At 52.8% G+C, this 20,268-nt stretch overlaps 1 protein-coding gene across 2 annotated transcripts; it reads left to right on the top strand.

Moving 5' to 3' along the window:
• The first annotated feature begins 1,012 nt into the window (after positions 1 to 1,012).
• Positions 1,013 to 20,155, top strand: CLTB (clathrin light chain B). Of its 2 annotated transcripts, XM_004008698.4 has the most exons (6): positions 1,013 to 1,390; positions 6,530 to 6,573; positions 14,243 to 14,360; positions 14,591 to 14,702; positions 16,383 to 16,436; positions 19,707 to 20,155. In XM_004008698.4, exons 1-6 carry the CDS (start codon positions 1,204 to 1,206, stop codon positions 19,876 to 19,878), a joined length of 687 nt encoding a protein of 228 aa, XP_004008747.1. In that variant the 5' UTR covers positions 1,013 to 1,203; the 3' UTR covers positions 19,879 to 20,155. The 2 variants fall into 2 exon arrangements, with proteins under 2 accessions (XP_004008747.1, XP_004008746.1); XM_004008697.4 differs by lacking the exon at positions 16,383 to 16,436.
• Positions 20,156 to 20,268: the final 113 nt, after the last annotated feature.

Raw genomic sequence — 20,268 nt, 5'->3', positions numbered from 1 at the left:
TGTGTTTAAATGTCACAACACCTATCACTCTGAAAAAATGTCTGACCATTTCCCATCTGCTGGGCTTCTAGATTGTAATCTCCCCATGGCCAGAGCTTGGGTTTTACTATGTTTTGAAGTCTGTTTACTCAGGGTGACTGAGTGGAGGAGTGGTAGGCTGCCTGGATAAGCTGGGTTTGCCTTCCTCAATTTGGTTCATACTCGCTGCTACTGCTAAGTCACTTCAGTCCTGTCTGACTCTTTGCTACCCTATGGACTATAGCCCGCCAGGGTTCTCTGTCCACTGGATTCTCCAGGCAAGAATACTGAAGAGGGTTGCCATGTCCTTCTCCAGGGGATCTTCCCGACCCAGGGATTGAACCCGGTTCTCTTGAATTGCAGGCAGATTCTTTACCGCCGTCTGAACAACCAGGGAAGCAAGGGACATTGAAGGGATCCAACCTCCAAGGAGAGACCCCGTCAGGTCACACAAACTCTGGTGGCCTAAGCTGAAGTCTCCAAATGAAGGGATATGCATAAGAAATGTACGGAAACAACATGGTTTTGTGGGGAAGACCCTGGACTTGCAGGAAGGATGCAATATAGCGGTGGGTCTTAATGTTACCTTTCCAAGGCTCCTTCCTGATAACGGGGCTTCGTAACACCCGCCGAGCCTTGGAGAAGAAACTTGTGCAGAATGAATCAGGAGGAGCCAGGTTGCGCTGCGACCACCCCCTCGGTGCTCCTGAAATCCGGGCTGCCAGCCTGCGGTGACCCTGTACACGCGATGGTCCCTTGGTCCCATCTGCTTCGCCTCCGGACCCGGCAGGAGCTGCGCCAGTCCTGTGTCCTGGAGACGCGCGCTGGTGGCCGCGAGCGGGTAGCGCGGCCCCGGGCCCCTGGGGCTGCGCCGCCGTCCTGCTGCCGCCCTCCTGTGGCCGCTGAGAGGCGACCTCCGGCCGTCCTGCGGGCCTCCTCCCTCGGCCGGTGACATCACCGCATTCCCGTCCCGGCTCCTCCCGCCTGCAGCCGCAGTGACAGGCGAGCCGGGCCCGGTGGCGGAGAGGAAGTGTGGGGCCGCCGCGCTGAGCCCGTCCCCGCCGAGGCCGAGCGGCTCCCCCCGGGGTGCTCGGGTGACAGTGCCGCGGCCGCCGGGCGCAGCGCGGGGCACGCGCCGGGCAGAGCCGAGCACCAGACGGACGCTTCGGCAGAGACGCGGGGAAAATGGCTGATGACTTTGGCTTCTTCTCGTCGTCGGAGAGCGGGGCCCCCGAAGCGGCCGAGGAGGACCCGGCGGCTGCCTTCTTGGCCCAGCAGGAGAGTGAGATTGCGGGCATAGAGAATGACGAGGGTTTTGGGGCACCTGCCGGCAGCCAGGGGGGCCTCGCGCAGCCGGGACCCGCCAGTGGGGGTGAGTCAGCGCGGTGGCCTGGGTACTGGGGGTTGGCGGGGGGGATCTGGGGCTCTCACCCGGGGTCCTCGGCCTCCGGGCCCTGCGGTAGAGCGAAGAAGGCCTGCTATGGCCAGCCAGAAGCAGGCCTGGGGCTGTATGTGTACCTGAGGGGGACTTGGAGAAGGAAATGGGAGGGGGATCTTGTTGTGTTTCCCATCTGAGGCCCCGCCTGAGGCTGAGGATCTGGTGGCTCCCGGCATAGAAATTCGTCATGACATTTCATTCCCAACCCAGCTCTGCCACTGCCTGGCTCTGGAATCCAAAGCAGCCCAGCCTTGAGCTTCCCAGTAGGCTTGCTGCCCCGGGCTGAGCCCTGCAGGTGTATACAGGACCTCAGACCTCCCTGACCCTTGGACTTAGCTCCCTCCTTCAGTTGGGAAAGCAGCAGGCACTGGGTGCTCTAAGAACTTACAGACTTGCCTGGAGGATCACCTGCCATCCTGTGGCCACTGTTCTAGGCACTTTACTTAACATTCCATCATTTCCTGTGCATTATACACCCATTTCAGAGACGGCAGAACCAGGGCTCAAAATGCACACTACTGAAAGAACTAGTAAGTGGCAGAGTGAGGGCTGAACCATTTCTCTCAGACTCTGAATCCTCTCCCCCTGGCCGCAGTGTCTTCCATATGCCAGGCTCTGAGGCAGACACCAGTATGGGGGCAGGGGCACAGAGGGCTTCAGTCAGATGTGATCCTGCCCTCCTGGGTTTGGAGCTTAGTGGTTTTGCAAAGGTGGTCCAAGGCTATTGGGGTTAGCTTCAGGCTTGGGGTTTGGGGCCTGGTCCTTGCAATAGCGTGTTTATCAACAATGTTTCTGCTCTAGTTCTGCCTGAAAGAACAATCTCTTAAAGTTAGAAACTAGCTATCATTTTCATGGGTGCATCTCAAACAGCCCTTGTTTCCTGTTAATGTTGTCATTTTAGTGGGGGTTTATGGGCCTGTCAGAATAAGTGTTAGCTTACATATTTTTAAAAAAATGTTTACAAGTAAAGCTTCTTATAGTTATATTTGTATTCAACATTTACTGAGCACCTTCTGTGTGCCAGACACAGTGGGGATACAGATATGAATAAGACAGTTCCTGTGGCTTGAGGGGCTCAAAGCATCTCTGTATCCTCTTCGTGTGAGAAATGTAACAAGCCCTTTGTCACATGTAAGAAACAGGAAGCCCAGAGAGCCTGAGGGTCTTGCCCAAAGTCACACAGCCGTGAGTGACAGATCTGGGACTAGGTCTCAGGCCTCTCAACTCTGGGCTCCACATTCTTTCAAATGCTGTGGCAATCACCCTGGGAGGTGATGGGGTGTGGAGGTGGGAGGATCTTTTGCTACCTAACCAAGTCAGCAGTGGATGTCTTCTGAAGGAGCAGCAGCTTCTAGCACTTTGGCACACCCCAGGGAATTCCTGGAAAATATGGGCCCACATCTTGAGACTACCAGCTTCCCCAGTCAGGTTGGCATGGGAGAGGCCCTGCTGGGAGAGCCCATGTCAGAACCATCTAAGAGAGAAGCAGGGAGAAGTCAGGCAGAGGGCTGCAGATGTGGCTGGGGTTTGAATAGGCTGTGACCTCTCCTAGGATGGTGGGACTCCAGGGATTTATGGCCTGGATGGGAGGTTCCCTCTCCAGCAGGGGTGGTACAGGTTGGCCCCAGACCAGAGGTGGCAGGGAAAGCAGCAGGGACATGGCCCTCTGGGGGTCTCCCGGACTCACAACCACTAAAGCTGCAAATGTTCAGCTACCCTGCTGAGTAGAGCACAGGGATCTGAGAGGAGTTATGGGATGCAGCTCAATAGGTGGCCAGATAGGATAGAATTGATCTGACCCTCCTAGGTCTAGATGGTGATGAGTAAGTAATCCCCCAGGGATAACTGCCAGAAGCCTGAATAAGTTGCAGAAAATGTGCCTTAGGCTGCTGGGAGCTGGATGGAAGCTCCTGCAGCCAGCACCACTCATCACTTCTGAGTCTTGTCTCTTAAATGATGCCCTTGTGCTGAGTGCCCTGACTTTGGGGACAGGGGGTGGTTCCCTGATGGCTCAGTGGTAAAGAATCTTCCTGCAATGCAGGAGATGCTGGTTCAATCCCTAGGTTGGGAAGATCCCCCGGAGGAGTACGTGGCAACCCGCTCCAGGATTCTTGCCTGGAGAATCCCATGGACAGAGGAGTCTGGCGGGCTACAGTCCACAGGGTCGCACAGAGTTGGACTCGACTGAGCTCACAGGCATGCATGTACATCAGGGGAAACCATTTAGAGTAGGCCTGAGTCTGAGCTTCTTTGAGTCCCTCCTCTGGGGCTGGAGTTGCGGCCAGCCTGAGCAATGGATACTTCGTTTCCATTCATCAGCTTGGGTAGGGCCCAGGAGGTTTACATTTTCACACCCAGATTTCTGTGTGCCCCACCTGGCTCTGCCCTGGACTTGCCCAGTCACTTCCTGGGCAAGCCCATTTCCCCCTGATGTGACTCAGTAAGCTCCCAGGAATATTCTGGACCCCATCTGTCCCTGTCCCAAAAGGGGATTAGGGATCTGAGGGAAGTCTCAACCACGGCTCATGCCTGGGACTCCTATCTGCTTCACTCCTGTTCTGCCGGCTTTGGACTGGGCACGCGATTATTAACGTGCCGTGGGCTGGTCAGAAAGCACTGTGAGGACAGAGACTCATAATTTCATGTGTGGGCGTGTGTGGATTCCCAAAGAGGCTGAAGCCTCATTTCCAAAGGGCAGCACCCATGGGATGGAGAGACTGGGTTGCAGAGACTTCCTAAAGGACAGGGTGGGCCCCTGGCTGCTCCTGTGGTTGAGGGGTCTGAGACTGGGACTGGTCAGGGTGGCGTGGGGGGGGGGCACAACTTCCCCTCCAGAAATGCCAAGTACACAGACTGGCATTGTGAATGGACCCTGGTAACTTCACACTCTGGTAGAGGAAATGCCCCTGGAGAAGATGCTGCCACTGATTTAGGGACCAGGCCACGGTATAGGAGAAACTCCATCTAAATGAGCAGGGAGGACAGCTGATAACTGTTGGTTAAAATCGATCACTGTTTGAAAACAAAATTGATTATAATTTATATCTGCTGGGTATTGTTTCCATGGGGTTAAGGATCCCTCCCTTTAGTCCCCAAGCTGAAAGCACTGTCACTGTGACTCACGGCTCTATCTGGCTGGTGAAGTGTACTTGTCCATCTGGGATGGTCTTGTACAGCCTCCCTCTGCTCCTGGCTAAGAGGCATTGCAGTTTCTGAGAGTCCTCAGGCCTTGCAGATAACAGCGGGCCCCCAAAGATCAGTTCAACTTCCACTTCGCCAATACTGACTGCTCACCCATAGGAGCTAGCTGAATGGAATACAGAGCCTGATAAAGGGAATGCATGACCCATGGGAGGTCACAGTAATCATGTAAGAGGGTGGGGGGTGCTATACAGTGTTTGAGGATACTCCATGGTAGTTGAAACCTTCCATCAGTGCTTAGGGTAAAAGAGGAAGCAGTGGAGGGCTTCCCAGAGGAGGTGACTTGTGAACTGGGCTTTGGAGAATGACTAGATCCCCAAGAGCATTCTTTGGTGAGGGAAGTAGGAAGAAAGGCATGGAATGTGGCATAGTGTGTTTGGGGAAGGCGGAAACCAGAATAGGGTTTGTGGGAAGGACTGGTGGGAAGTGAGGCAGGAAAAATGGGCAGGGCCAGATTGCAAAGGTTCTCATGAGTTATGGTCCGAGGTTCAATGTATTCATTCAACAAATATTTATTGGGGCCCTGTTATATGTCAGGCACTGTTCTAGGTGCTGGATCCCAGTGATAGACAAAACAAAGTCCCTGCCTTCCTGGAGGGCTGTCAAGTGGAGTAGATAGGTAATTAGCACGTACAAAAATGAACTTATCAGGCTGTGGTAGGTGATACAGACAAAATACTGTACGGGGGAGGAGAGCAGTGCAGAGGACAAATGTCAGGGATGGTCAGGGAAGGCTTCTAATAAGGAAGCCTTATTTTGAGCAGGGGCTGAAGGGCTTGAGGGAGCAGGAGAGCCTTCCAGGGAGAGGGAATGGCATCTATCAAGTTCCCAAAGAAGGAGAAGACCCTGTTCATTTTAATTAGAAGAGTTACGTAGGTAAGTGTATGCTTTTCATCAGCCATGGCGGTTGGTTTGAAAGAGGTTTGGGAGAGAGTGAAGATGGAGGCAGGGAGGCCTGTGAGTGGACAAAAGCCATTTAGTCCTTCTTTCTTTAGTGCTTTGATTAATTTGCTATTCAACAAATAGTTTCTGAGTGCCTCCTAAGTCGCAGGTATGGTACCCGGCTCTGGGGAAGATGGTGGGGAGGGTTTGGACACAGGTGTGCCCTCCAGGTGCTCACTGCCACTAGAGGGGCAGACAGACTAAGTAGCTGTGCAGGCGGGCCTGGCGGGGGGCAGAGGGACCCCCAACTTTGAGGGTCCCTGCTGCAGCAGAAGTCATGGGAATTTGTGACTAATCAGGTGTCAGGGCAAGGGACCAGGAGGAGTCATTGTTGAGGTGAAGGCTGCAGCAAATCCTTCTGGGAGGGGCAGGAGGAGGAAAACAGGCCAGGTGCTGCCTGGTAGGGGCTAATTCCTGCTCTCCCAGGTGAAGCCATTGCTCAAGGCACCTCAGGGACAAGCGGCGACGCGCAGTCCCTTCTTCCTGAGCCCTCGCAGACCCTCCCTGAGCCTCCAGCTCCTCTGCTGGCTCACTGGGCATAGACTCCATAGGTAATCAGGCCATTCCTAACTGTGGCTGAGGGGAAATTAATTTCAGGTAAGTGAGAGCTATTGCTGGCTGGCGACCTTGGGTAATCACGTAGCCTCTCTGGGCCTCAGTTTGAGAATCTGTAAAATGGGTTGATAACACACCTTGTGCCTTTCAGCACAAGGCTATGGTGAAAATTAGATGTGATAAAAGCTATGAGAAGGCTTTGTGAACAGTCAAGGTCTGAACCCAGGTTATTTATGCGTACATGATGTCTGCATATTTGGAACTCAGTACACATACATGGATATATACAGAGGTTGCCTTGGTCGCTAATGTAGGACCCTGCTTATTATAAGCTGAGCCATGAGTAATGCTGTCTTTTTGTTCTCGTTCTATCAGGTTCTGAGGACATGGGGACCACGGTCAATGGAGATGTGTTTCAGGTAAGCAAGATTCTGTCCTTGAAGCAGGAGGGACTGACAGCCTGGGTCTCAGTAACTTTTTGGCCCCCATCATGGATAGGAAGAGGGCTTCAAGTTCTGTTCACTGGGATGGGAACATTAAGAAAGTTTTGAAACTTTTTTTCTTTTTGGTTGTATAGGAGAAGGGGATGAAGAATAAGAACCACACAGATAGGGATCGATGGGGTATGGCCTCAGCTTGCCCATGGTAATGTCGAGCTTGCAGAGGGAGAAAGAAAGTAGCTTACAGTGGCATGGACTAAAGGAAACACAGGGCCCTGCACGTGTTTGCCACTGATGGGAGGCTGAACCCAGTGGTCAGCCATGTCTGAGCATTTTCACTGGGTGGGACCCAGTTAAAAGAGATTTCACTTCTCAGGATTTTCCTAAAGAGATAGCTGGACAGAGACACTCAGATTCTTTATATAATTATTTATAGTAGCAGACAAATTGGAAATAACCTAAGTGCCCACTCTTGAGGACCTGGGTAGGTAAATTGGAAAACCATGCAGTTGTTACAAAGAGCAGTCATAGCTTTCTGTATGGACATGAAAAGATGCCCATAATATAATAAATGGAAAAGCAGCTTGCAGAGTAATATGCACAGTATGGTCCTGTTTTTTATTTTAGAAATACGTTTGCATGAAGATCTGAAAGGATGTGTACCAACTGTTAGCAGTGGTTAACCCCAAGTTTGTGGGAGAAGGGAGGGTAAGGAAAAGCTTTCACTTTCACTGAGTTGTTTTAAAATTCTTTGTAATGATCCTATAACACACACACTCTCTTTCTCACATTCCCCGCCCTGCCCTGCCACCACCACCCAAAAAAACACAGCTAGTAAACACCCACTCCAGTATTCTTGGGTTTCCCTAGTGGCTCACACCATAAAGAATCTGCCTGCAATTTGGGAGACCTGGATTCGATCCCTGGGTTGGGAAGATCCCCTGGAGGAGGGCATGGCTACCCACTCCAGTATTCTTGCCTGGAGAATCCCCATGGACAGAGGAGCCTGGCGGGCTATGAGGTCGTAAAGAGTAGGACACGACTGAGCGGCTAAGCACATCAAAGATATTTCTAGTTAAAAATTTCTCTCCACACTCACCTAAGCCCCCTCCTTTCCTACATATACAGATCATATTAAAAGTACTTAAAGAATTTGGAATATAAGTAGTAGCCTCAGGACCCCACAGATGCAACAGTCTTCACCAGATGAACTTTAAATCCCACTGGACGGGGTCAAAGACCCTTGACTGCTGCAGGATCTCCTGAACTCTGCCTCGTGGAGGAGCTGGCCTCCTAAATCCTCAGGGAGAACAAACAATAGTTTCTTATGTAAGAGGGATGGGCTGGTACCTTACACAGGGCAACTGGCCAAGTCCCATTTCTGGAAAATTACTCAACTACCGGCAAGCTAGAAAAGTTAGTCTCTAGGACTTTAAGAGCTTTGTGTTTCCTTGGGCCTGCCTGAGAACTCCAAATAAGCAACACTGATGCCTGTCCAGTTTGGCAAGGCATAGAGACTCAGAATTGCCCCTGCCCTGCACATACTCCGAAGGACTTGGCTTGACCCAAAAGGTCTGTGTCCTAAAGTGGCCCTGGAGCTGGAGATATACTTGGGACCATAGTACCTAGAACACCAGGAGCAAGATAATTTTCCTTTTCTACACATTAGCACAGGAGGCCTTCTCCCGTCCTGCCCCCTGGCCTCACTTTGTATTGAACGAATCTGAGAAACCCTAGGCCTCCTCCCCAATCTCAGTGGGAATTTTTTTCTCACTGCTACCAAGAATAACCCCAGGTATGTTTATTTGTGAATCATTTGCAGTAGACCTGGGTTCAATCCCTGAGTTAGGAAGATCCCCTGGAGAAGGGAATGGCTACCCACTCCAGCATTCTGGCCTGGAGAATTCCATGGTCTGTATAGTCCTTGGGGTCGCAAGGAGTTGAACACGACTGAGCAACTTTTACTTCACAACTGTGCCACACTAGCATCCTTGCAGGCAGGGAAGGGGGTCACAGATGAGGCAAGTCACTCAGAAGCTTAGTGGCCAATTTCAGGTTCATCTGTATGCATGTAGTGTATGCTAAGTCGCTTCAGTTGTGTCCGACTCTTTGCGACCCCATGGACTGTAGCCCACCAGGAGTTCTCCAGGTAAGAGTACTCGAGTGGGTTGCCATGTCCTACTCCAGAGGATCTTTCCAACCCAAGGATCGAACCCGCGTCTCTTACAGCTCCTGCTTTGGCGGGCAGGTTCTTTACCACTAGCACCACCTGGGAAGCCCTCTGCTGCTGCTGCTAAGTTCATCTAAATCTCCTGATCTGGTGCCCTTTGCTTCACCCCCTTGTTGCTGGACCAGGCAGGCCACAAGGGCCAGCTTGCAGGTGGGAAGCCCCTGCAGATTTCTCTTAGGATGGAGCACAGAGCAGGGTCTGACTTTCAAGGATCCTGGACGGAACTTTCCTGCTACCTTACTTGATCTTTTCTGGAAGCCTGTGGGCCGCTGGGAGCTTCCCTCGTGGCTCAGCTGTAACAAATCTGCAGCAGTGCAGGAGCCACAGGAGACGTGGGTTTGATCCCTGGGTCAGAAGATCCCCTGGAGGAGGGCATGACAACCCACTGCAGTGTTCTTGCCTGGAGTGTCCCTGGACAGAGGAGTCCATACGGTTGGAAAGAATCTGATACGACTGAAGCGACTTGGCACGCAACATGCACATGAGCCACTGCAGGGTCCAGCTATGAACCTGATCCCCAACAAGGCCTAAGGATAAGCCTGCCCAAACCTATTCTAATTCTTTCTGCTGCTGCCAGGGGCAGGGAGAGAAGGCCCCGGCAGGACTCCCTCCTCCTACACAAGCTCGCTTCCTTCCCCCACCCACGTGGCCATCACCCCCACTGAGCTACTTAGAGGAATCGACAGCTCAGCTCAGCTTAGCTTTAGCTGGTCAATCCCCAGGATCAGCCATGCCTCATCCTCGTGGCTCCCCATGGTGTCACAGCACGTGCTGGGCCAGCCTGGCCTCCGGAAGCCCTCGTGGTGGTCTCCAGTGTCCAGTGGAGGGGTCCCTTGGGAGAGGGGTGCCACCAGAGAGCCAGGCCGACACAAGCCCAGCCCTGATTGTAGCCTCCTGCCTTTTGGTCCCAGCCATTCCCAGATGCCTTCCCTTTCAAACTTGGAAGGGGCTCCAAACATCCCTGCAGCCGGGGTTGAGCCGTCCCAGACTACGGGCTACAGTGGTTGCAGGGCAGTTATCACATTCAGGCCCCACTTCACACCTGGAGTGGGATGTTGTCACTCCCATTTGACAGGTGACAACATTTGACAGGTGACGACACCTAAGGAGAACAAGGAGGGAACTTCTTAAAGTCGCACCTCCAGTGAGTGGCAGGAGGGGACTTGAAGCCCAAGTCCCTCTGATGCTGTGTCCCAGGCTCTTCCCATGCCCTCCACATCGCTTTGCAGGCAGCCCCTCATCCCTTCATTTAGTCAGCTCACATTCTGAGTGCCATGCGCTGTGCTCAAGGCCTTGGACGTAGAGGCAAATCCAATGGCTGCTGGTTCTCAAAGAGCTCGAGTGCAGGACAGCAGGGGCTCAGGTGTGGGGCTGGTCTCAAGAGCTAGGAGTCTGAGTTCTTATTATACATCGAAATGCAAGTATCAGTCGCTCAGTTGTGTACGGCCCTTTGTGACCCCATGGACTGTAGCCCACCAGGCTCCTCTGTCCATGTGGATTTTCTAGGGAAGAATACTGGAGGAGGTTGCCATGCCCTTCTCCAGGAGATCTTTCCGACCCAGACTGAGGCGCTGTGGTGAAGTCTGGATGGAGTCAGACAATCTGGGCTTCATTTCTGTTTTTTCCTAGCTGGACGACCTTGGACTAGTCGCTGCTTTGAGCTGGATTTGTCATTTGTAAAATGGGGATGAGAAGCCCTCCCTTGCTGTCCCCACAGGTCTGTTGAGAAGAGTCCTCTGTAGCCTTAGAAGCTTCTTATCCCTGAGCTAGCCACTAAGTGAGCCAAGAGGGTATGAAGGCAAGTGTGAGAGAGACAGGGAGTGGCCCTTGGGAGTGGGAGGACAGGGCACGGTGTCTAATCTTGGGATGCTAGACGTGTTAGGGAGGAAAAAATCACGTGGCACAGAAGTGACTTTGGCCCCTGTTGGCTATGTGTTACACCCAGGAATTCAGTTTGAATTCTGGCTCTGCCAGTTGCTGGCTGGGTGACCTTGGGACTTTGAAGCTAGACTTTTTCCTACCTGTAAAACAAAGATAATAAAACCCACCATGAAGGTTTGTGAAGGCCAAAGAGAACCATTTAACTGAAGGTTCTTTGCAAGTTTTTAAGCACTCTAACCTGTGAGTCTTAATTTTAGGGCAGTCTTGAAGGAGATGGTGGGGCTTCCCAGGTGTCTCAGTGGTGAAGAACCTGCCTGCCAATGCAGGAGACACAGAAGATGCTGGTTCAACCCCTGGGTTGGGAAGATCCCCTGGAGTAGGAAATGGCAACCCACTTGAGTATTCTTGCCTGGAAAATTCCATGGATAGAGGAGCCTGTCAGGCTACCGTCCATGGGGTTGCAAAGAGTCTGCCACGACTGAGCACGCACACACTTCTAGAGGAGATGGTGAGTCCTGAAGGACACCATGGAATGCCTTCTGACCCTCCAGCCCACCTCTCTCAACCCATCCCATCCACACGTGGCAGCATGTCTGCACTCACATTTTCCCAAAGGCACCAGCCTCACGTGGTCCTTACGCTGCCAATTCTTGGTCTGAAATGCCCTTCCCCTGTCTCTTCCCAGCCTACTCTGCTCCTAGGCTAGAAAGGTCATGCCCTCCCTTGTCCCCCCTCTTTTCATGACCCATGTTATGCACGTACCCCAAGTCATGGTCTTCATTTGTGAGAAACTCCCTCTGCCAAGCTCCTGGATGATGGGCCAACTTGTTCATCTCTGTTCCCAAGCATGAACGTATGTTAATTCATTCAAGAGATGTTCTTGAGCTCCTCTTACAGCCAGGCCCTCCTTGTCCTAGGTTCTGTACAGAGATAGTCTCTGTCTGCATGGAACTCATTTACTGGGGAGGGGTGGGGGGCAGATAGTAATGAAAGTCGGAAAGTTAGTTGCTTAGTCATGTTCAACTCTTTGCAACCCAAGGACTATAGCTCACCAGGTTCCTCTGTCCATGGGATTTCCCAGGCAAGAAATACTGGAGTGGGTCACCATTCCCTTCTCAAGGGGATCTTCCTGACCCAGAGATCAAACCCAGGTTTCCTGCATTGCAGGCAGATAGATTCTTTACTGTCTGAGCCACTAAGGAAGCCAGTCTTTTAAGATATCATGAGTACCAAGAAGAAATAAAATGTAGCACCTGGATAAACACATAGACACCAAAGTAACTGCACTTGTCTTCAGATGGGACATTCTATAGGATTGGGTAGAGGTCCTGGTAGCCTGGCCTCAGGACAGGGTTTTTCCCAGAACTGGACAGGGTGGGGCTCACCCTACATTGGTGATCAACTTGTGTTGTCGAGATTAGGGCCCTGGAAAGGCCCCTTGAGATGTCATGAGAGACTCTCTGAATTGAAATATAATGTTGGGCAGGAAGGAGGAATAAGGGCAGTGCCCCAGCTGCCCCACCCAAGGGTGGGTCTGATCCAAGGAGCCAGGCAGCACTGCCCCGCCCTCGGCCTGCCCTTCTCTCTCCCCAGGGAGATGCAGCTCTTACGTCCATCTGCGTGCTCCTTCACCTTGCTGCCCACAGCCCCCTGGACAGACACCCAGCACTTCCTCTGAACTGGCACATGCTGGTCCCAGGGGGGATCTTCATCCACATGGCCACTGCTTGTTAAGCACCAGCTGTGTGGGCACCACTGGACAGACGCTGTTGGGTGGGGAGAAAACATTAACCAACACTGGGATTCATGACAGTTTGATGAGTGCTCGAGCAACAGAGCAGTGAAAGGAGGGACAGGTTCATAGGGCTGTAAACAAGGTTCTGCCCTGCTGACAGGGATCTTGCAGTCCAGCCAGGAGACACACTTGGTAGAAGAGAGGAAGGGCTGTGAGATCTGCTTGAGGGTTGAGGGTTTGGAAATAGCCCAGAGCTGGTGACTTCTGAGCTAGTAACTCGTGGGATGGAACATTTCATCAGCTGGAGGAAGGAGGGGAGACAATTGCAGGCCGAAAGCAAGAGACAAAGGCGGGACAGAGTGGATGTGGGATGGGTGGAGACAGGAATGCACCGGCCGACAGAGCGCCGGAGTGGGAGTGCCGAGAGACGGGCTGGGTTGTAAAAAAGCTCTGGCTCTTCGAGAACAGAGGGACGCCCAGCCTGTCTGGGCTGAGCTCTCAGCCTGCCATGCTTGGAGTCCCCTACCCTGGCAGGCAGCCTGGAGAGCTGGGCAGAGCCCGGCCTGGAAGTCAGAGGAGGCCTGGACTCCGGCCCAGGTTCAGCCACTACACTGTGCCCTCTCTCCTGGCCCCAGTTCCTGTCCCCTATAAGATGACAATGAATAATAATAATAATTCTAGCTATCATTTACTGAGCCATCACTCCCTGCCGGGCACTCTTGTAAATTTCTTACAAGTACTGTTGCATCAAATCCTCACCCCGACTCTTAGAGGCAGTTTTAGTATCATCTTCATTTCAGATGAGAAAACTGAGGTCAGGCAAGGTTGAGTGACACACATGGAGCAGGCAGTGGAGATGGGATCTGACCCCAGATTGTCTGGCCCCCAAGTCTGAGCTTCCCATCACTGCACGACCTTAGCTAAGCCCACCTTGCCTATCTCAGGACTGTTCACTGCTCTGTGCCAGGCACTGTGCTGGGTGCTGGGGACACAGCAGGGAACAGGGCAGGCCAATCCCTGCTGTCACAAATGTGACGTTCTGATAGAGGAGACAGACAATGGACAAGTAAATGTATTATAAAGTGAGGCCATCTGGGGCTGTGTGTTATTGGGTGAATAAAACTAACAGTGCTCAGTCGTGTCCAACTCTTTGCGACACCATGGACTATAGCCTGGCAGGCTCCTCTGTCCATGGGATTCTCCGGGCAAGAATACTGGAGTGGGTTGCCATTTCCTCCTTCAGGGGCTCTTTCCCACCTAGGGATCCAACCTGACTCTCCTGTGGCTCCTGCATTGGCAGATTCTTTACACCCAAGCCGTGTGGGAAGCCCGCAACTAACAGAGTGGAACTTTAATGATAGAAACACAGGGAACCCTCTGTGTGCCAAGAAGCATTTGAAGTTCGACACTTTTAAAACTCATTCCATCTTCATATTAACCCTATGGAGTGGGTGCCATTTTGTAGCCTGTTTTATGATGAGGAAAGTCAGACACAGAGAGGTTGAGTAACTTGCCCGGGGTCACAGAGGGGGAAGGGTGGTTAGTGGAGGGCACAGCAAGTGCAAAGGCAGGGTACAGTCACAGGAGACAGTGGGTATGACATGGTTTGAGACGTGAGGGGTTTAAATAAAACCGATGTGTAGGGTTTTATTGCTTTATAGAAATGACAACACTTTGACCCAGAAGTGGCTAAAGAATAAAGAGAAATTAGTGGCCTCTGTAACTGGAAAGGAGTAGTCAAGGAGCTGAGACAGAAGGGCCGGTGGACAGGCTGGGTGCACTGCTGTCTGTCTATGTCCTAGGAGGCCAACGGTCCCGCAGACGGCTATGCTGCGATCGCCCAGGCGGACAGGCTGACACAGGAACCCGAGAGCATCCGCAAGTGGAGAGAGGAGCAGCGGAAACGGCTGCAGGAGCTGGGTGAGGACAGGGCTGAGGCTGTGAGCCGGGCTGGGCCCCCTGTGTCAGGGCTTCCCGCTGCGGTGGTGGTTTGGGACCATCACCGTGTCGGGTGGGAAGCCTTAGAGTACCTGGGGCTTCTTAGTGTGGGAACTGGCTGAGGACGGGGCTGAGGGGAGAAGCCCCTAGGGCCGCTGTGCCTCCCCTTCCTCCTGGAAAGCTGCTGCTTATTCACTTGTTGGGGGTTGCAGATGCTGCCTCCAAAGTGATGGAGCAGGAATGGCGGGAGAAGGCCAAGAAGGACCTGGAGGAATGGAACCAGCGCCAGAGTGAGCAAGTTGAGAAGAACAAGATCAACAACCGGTGAGCAGAGCTATCAGGGCGTGAGGGGGCGGTGGGGACATGAGAGGAGCCATGGTGTGGGGGACTGTCACAAGGATGGGTGATTTAGTGGCAAGAACACGGAGGAAGGAGAAGCCAGACCCCCAGGGCTGTTTCCTCAGTGACCTGTGGAGCTCAGCACCCTGAACGCTGCAGAGCTGGTGACTGTGAGCTCTCATCTCCTCCCCACGACAGAGAAAAGCAAGTCTATCAGTCGATGGACGAGATCCTAGGACCCACTGGAATGTAAGCCAGATGACCCTGGAGCCCAGGGGCCAAGAGCTGGACTGGGGGCCCTGTGGCCATGGTTAGCATCTCAGAGAACACAGGCCTGGCTGGGAGGGAAGAACCAAGCCAGATGCAGGGTTTTCCTGCTTATTGAAGTGACAACACTTCGACCCAGAAGTGGCTGAAGAGTAGAGGGAAATTCGTGGCTTATGTAACTGGAAAGGCCAGGGGGGAGCAGGCAGGCACAGTGGGCTTGGGCTGAAACAAAGTCTGTCAGTGCTCACTTTTACTGTCTCTCGGCCCTGCTTTCCTTCCCCCCACCTTCACTCTTGGGCACACACCCCAGGGACGGGGCCTAAGGTGGCCGCCGGCAGCTCCAGGCTCCTGCTCTATTTTCTTGGCAACTCCAGAGAAAGTAAGCCTCTCGCCCCCAGCAGCTTCAGCTGGTCTGGTGTGGGGTCACGTGCTGGTCCCAGGCCCACTGACTGTCCCAGGAGCAGAGACTCTCTGACGGATCCAGATTGGGTCTCATTTCTTGGGTTGTGTGTGGGGTCCAGTCCCACACAAACCACAGGGACTGGGCGGGGGCAACTGATGCTTTACAGGAATCAGGATGCCGTTCCTGGAAGAAGAAGCACAGGTGTTGAGCAGGAAAGACAGTGGAGACCCACCAGAGAACCCCTTGCAGAAACGGTCTCTGCCCAGAGAGCACCCAGCAGCCCCTGCCTTTGAGGCTGTGCCCTTGAAGGCACCAGACCCGCCAGGAAGGGGAAGCCTGGCTCTGGGAAGCCTCCAGCTTCCATTCAACAAGCTGCTGCCTGCCAGTCCCTGCGCTGGGCCCTGGGGAGGCGGAAATGAGAAAGACTGCATCTGTGTTCTCAAAGAGCTCAGCAGTGGGCACACATATGCTGGGCTGGTCTCGGGAGCAGGGCCTCTGCAGGAAGGCTGTGGAAGCAAGGGATGTGGGCAGGGGAGGGGGCCTCCAGGTCGGGGGACCTGGGCTTTGGAGGACAACTAAGAGACCAGGGCACAGCAAGATGTGAAAGGAAGGCCATTGTCCTTTCTTTCTTTCCATCCAAGAAAGGCTTGGGCAGCAGGGAGAGAGGTGGGAGGTAGGGCCGGAGTGAGGGCCCACGTGTGCAGGGCCTCGAATGTGAGGGTTGGGAAGACATGGGCTATGGGAGCCACTGAAGATTTGTCAACAGGAGTAACAGGATAAGGGCTGAGTTTTAGGAAGGGCCCCCTCCTCTGGTGGGTGGAGGATCCCTGCTCTCCTCTCTGGGCTATGGAGAGTTGCTGAGCCTTCCAGAACTGTGCTTCCTAACATGTCTCCAGCTGGAGGTACTAATGCTGATTTCTCTTTCTCTTTAACCTTCTGCCTGTCTGTCCATCTTGCCCTGCTGTTCTCCCCTCACCTAACCCCCTTCTCCCAAGGATCGCTGACAAAGCATTCTACCAGCAGCCAGATGCTGATATCATCGGCTACGTGTACGTGTCTCCTTTGCTGGGGCCCCTGTGTGTGGCTGGCAGTTTCTTGAGTCTCTCACTGGTGGGGTATGAATGAGTGTGGCTGGACCCGGGGCAGTGATCAGAGAAGGAGGTGAGCCTGCAGGGCGGACACAGGCACCAGCCTTCACCTCCATCCCCGCAGCAAATGTGTACTGAGCATCTTTGAGACAGATTTGCTAAATCCAAGCAGAGACAAGGAAAGAATGCTGGCCATCCTCAGGTGAGACAGGCAAAGGGCCAAGCAGCCCAACTCCCCCGGCCCTGAGATGGCTCTTGGGGATGGGAAGTGGGAGGTGGGGTGAGTCTTTTGTTGAATGAAACAAGCATGGAGTGCCTGGTGCTGGAGGCATAAAGCATGCTCTGCTATCCCCCACCTCCTGCCTGAGTGCACTGTTCCTCTCAGAGCTCCAGCCTGAATTTGGCTGTGAGCCCCTATTGAGACCCCCATTGGCCTGTCTCATGTTCCTGGTTTGGGGTCTAGCTGGTCCTGTGCCTAATCCAGACGAGAGATTTCTTCTTATAGTTAGCTGGCTGGTGTGTTGGGAATTGTGAAGCTGAAGGAGAAAAAAAAGCAGTGATGAGTGTCTGATTGATTGCCTCGTGCGTATGTGCCAAATATTTGCTGTTCCTCGCTCTGGGTACGCCCTTGGCAGCCCTCTTATGCTATCTGGGCTAACCCTCCTCTTACAGAACCTGGGACACACGGAAATAACAGCCTTCCACTCCTTCCTCTGCCCACTCTCCTATTTGTCCAGTACTTATTGGTGCTTACCCAATCCCAGTCTCCGGGTCAAACAGGAATAAGATGCCCACAGTCCATCCCCTTAAGTTGCTTACGGTTGGAGGTGTGTTGTGATAAGAGCTGCTCACAAGGACACACAGGGCTCCCACAGAGCCACCCTCTGTGGGGGAAGCTTCAAAGATGCGGGACCACCCCTGGCCCTTAAAGCATGAGATGGAGTCTGCTGTGTGGCGACGGTAAGAAGAGAAGGGTGTCCTCGATGGGAAAAGCTGCTGGGGCAAAGGCTATGAGAGGGCAAATACCTAGTGGCTAGGGTGGGGGTATGGGGGGCGGGGAGAAAATCAGTTTGGAGCCAGTTGAAGAAAGCCTGTAGTGTGATGTTTGAAAGCTCAGACCTGATCCTGAAGGTAGCAGAGAGACATGGGAGGTTTCAAGCAGGAGAGTGGGGATGGCAGAAGGGCATTGATGCTGGAGAACACCACAGGGGGTTCGTTGCTCCTGTTGTGCCTGAAGACGTGACCCAAGGAGCACCCAAGGGAATCCCGAAGAGAGGAAGAGTCCAGACCAGCGCTTCTCAGACCTGCATGTATCTATGAATCACCAGAGGCTCTTGTCAAAATGGAGATTCTGACTCAGAAGGACTGAAGTGAGGCCATGATTCTGCATTGCCAACAAGCTCCATGGTGATGCGGCGCTGCTGGACCTTGAACCCCACTTTGAGAGCAAAGTTAGAGGGGAGCCTCTTGACCCAGATAGCTCAGTGGGTAAAGAATCAACCTGCAATGCAGGAGACCCCCGTTCGATTCCTGGGTTGGGAAGATCCCCTGGAGAATGGAAAGGCTACCACTCCAGTATTCTGGCCTGGACAATTCCATGGACTGTGTAGTCCATGGGGTCGCAAAGAGTTGGACACAACTGAGCGACTTTCACTTCCCTTCACTTTTTGACCTGGAAGAGACAGCTTCAAAGATCACTCCCCTCAGCCCTGCTGGTCAGCCAGCTCCACTCAAAACCTTCATTTTCCCAAGCCCACACATACATGTTGTGTTGCTGGGTTCTCAGACCAGTGAGATGAATCAGCAAAGAGGAGACACTGCTTCTCACTTTATAGATTAGGAAATGAGCACCCAGCAGGGAAGCAAGATCACTAGGAAGAGGCTGGGTCACCTGATCCAGGGCCAGCTCATCCTGCATCCCTTCGGATCACCTGGAGAGTTATCCCCCACCATCAGCTAGTGCCTGGCACTTGGCAGAAATGGTCCTGCTTGTGATGCAAGGGAGGCTGCTAAGGAGAGAGGGGCTTTAAGGACACTTGCTGGTCAAACAGAACACAGACCCAGCCCTCCACACCCCAGAATCCCTTATTGTCTTTCTCTTAATGACTCCCACATTTAGGTTTTGTCCACAAAACTACATTTATTATACTTTATTTCCCCATTGTTCCTTCATCAGTGGCTTCTGTAACTATCAGCCAGAACTTCTGACCACTTTCCATCCTAACCTGATTCTAACCAAAAGCAAAGACTCCAGTGGAGCATTCCCCAGGCTGAGAGAATAGTCATTCTGTGCTAAAGAGTTCTGTAGTAAAATACGGGTGACTTGTTTTGAAGATCCTCTTTAACTGATTCTTTTACACATCTTTGACCACAACCTTTTCTGAAGAACACTCATGAGGCAATGAGTCCAGAGAACCCTGAGGCAATGGCAAATCAGAGATTTCAGTTAGGTGGTTAGTAAATGTCCTGCCCAGTTTTAGAAAGTGTTGAAAATAGCTGAGGTATTACATTGATTCCTCCAAGGGCCTTTAGGTGTCAGGAGCCCCAGTTTGGGAACTTTTTCTCCTTGTTTTTTCAGTTGGAGTATAATTGCTTGACAATGTTGTGTTCGTTTCCGCTGTACAAGGCAGTAAATCAGCTATATGGTGGTTCTGGGAAAACTGGAAAGCTGCACGTGGAAGAATGAAATTAGAATACCACCTAATATCATACACAAAAATAAACTCAATGGATTAAAGACCTAAAGGCAAGACCAGATACTACAAACAGAATACTCTTTGACGTAAATCATGGTACTAATTTTTTTGGATTGGTCTCCTAGAGTAATGGAAATGAAAGCAAAAATATGGGACCCAGTTTGGGAACTCTTGATGGAGAGGTGATGAACAGAGAGTGCTGGGGCAGGGGTAGGCTACTTGAGCTTCGGTGGCAAAGGAAGACCTTTCTCAGGAGGTAAGAGCTCCTCAGACCTGAATGACAAGAAACAAGCTGTGAGCCGGTCTGAGGGAAGACCTCAAAAAAGGCCCTGAGGCAGGACCCAATGAGGGTTCCTCTGATGGCTAAGCTGTTCCTGGGGGCCTGAGGTCAGAGGTCATGGAGCTGGGGAGGAGATGTCTTGGTGAAGTACCCCATAGTAGGCTGGGCGAAACAGCCTTGCTCTGTGGGAGCAGAGCATCACTGCTTCGAGGAAGAGGTAGACCACTCTGAAACCTGTCCTGTCTCCACCTGCAGGGCATCTGAGGAGGCTTTTGTGAAGGAATCCAAGGAGGAGACCCCGGGCACAGAGTGGGAGAAGGTGGCCCAGCTGTGTGACTTCAACCCCAAGAGCAGCAAGCAGTGCAAAGACGTGTCGCGCCTGCGCTCGGTGCTCATGTCCCTGAAGCAGACACCGCTGTCCCGCTAGGAGTCTGCCAGCCGCATGGCCGCCAAGCAGGGGCCGGGCCGGGCAGAGGAGGAGCAGCTGCTTTGGCCAGGGGGCGGAAATGCCTCCCACAGCTGCTACACAGCCTATTCCGTTCCTCCCCATCTCCCGGGGCCGGGAAGGGGAACCCTCACCCCCTCACCCGTCATTCCCTCACGGCCCAAGGGCCCAGCCCCTCACACCTCCTCTCAGTCCACAAAATTGTGACTGTCCTTCCTGATGTATTTTTTTTTTCTTGGCTTAAAGGGTGTGTTGTTAACTCTTTTTACACTTATTTATTATCATTCTCATTTCTCTGGAAGCCACAACTGGTGTCAGGGCTTGGTTTGTGCTTAGAACCTCCCCAGCTTCATGGACTAGAGAGGAGGTAAG

The sequence above is a fragment of the Ovis aries genome, chromosome 5 (genome assembly GCF_016772045.2).
Source record: "Ovis aries strain OAR_USU_Benz2616 breed Rambouillet chromosome 5, ARS-UI_Ramb_v3.0, whole genome shotgun sequence".
Lineage (NCBI taxonomy): Eukaryota > Metazoa > Chordata > Mammalia > Artiodactyla > Bovidae > Ovis > Ovis aries.
The sequence above is the reverse complement of the archived record's forward strand: the minus strand, read 5'-3'. Positions and strand labels throughout refer to the sequence as shown.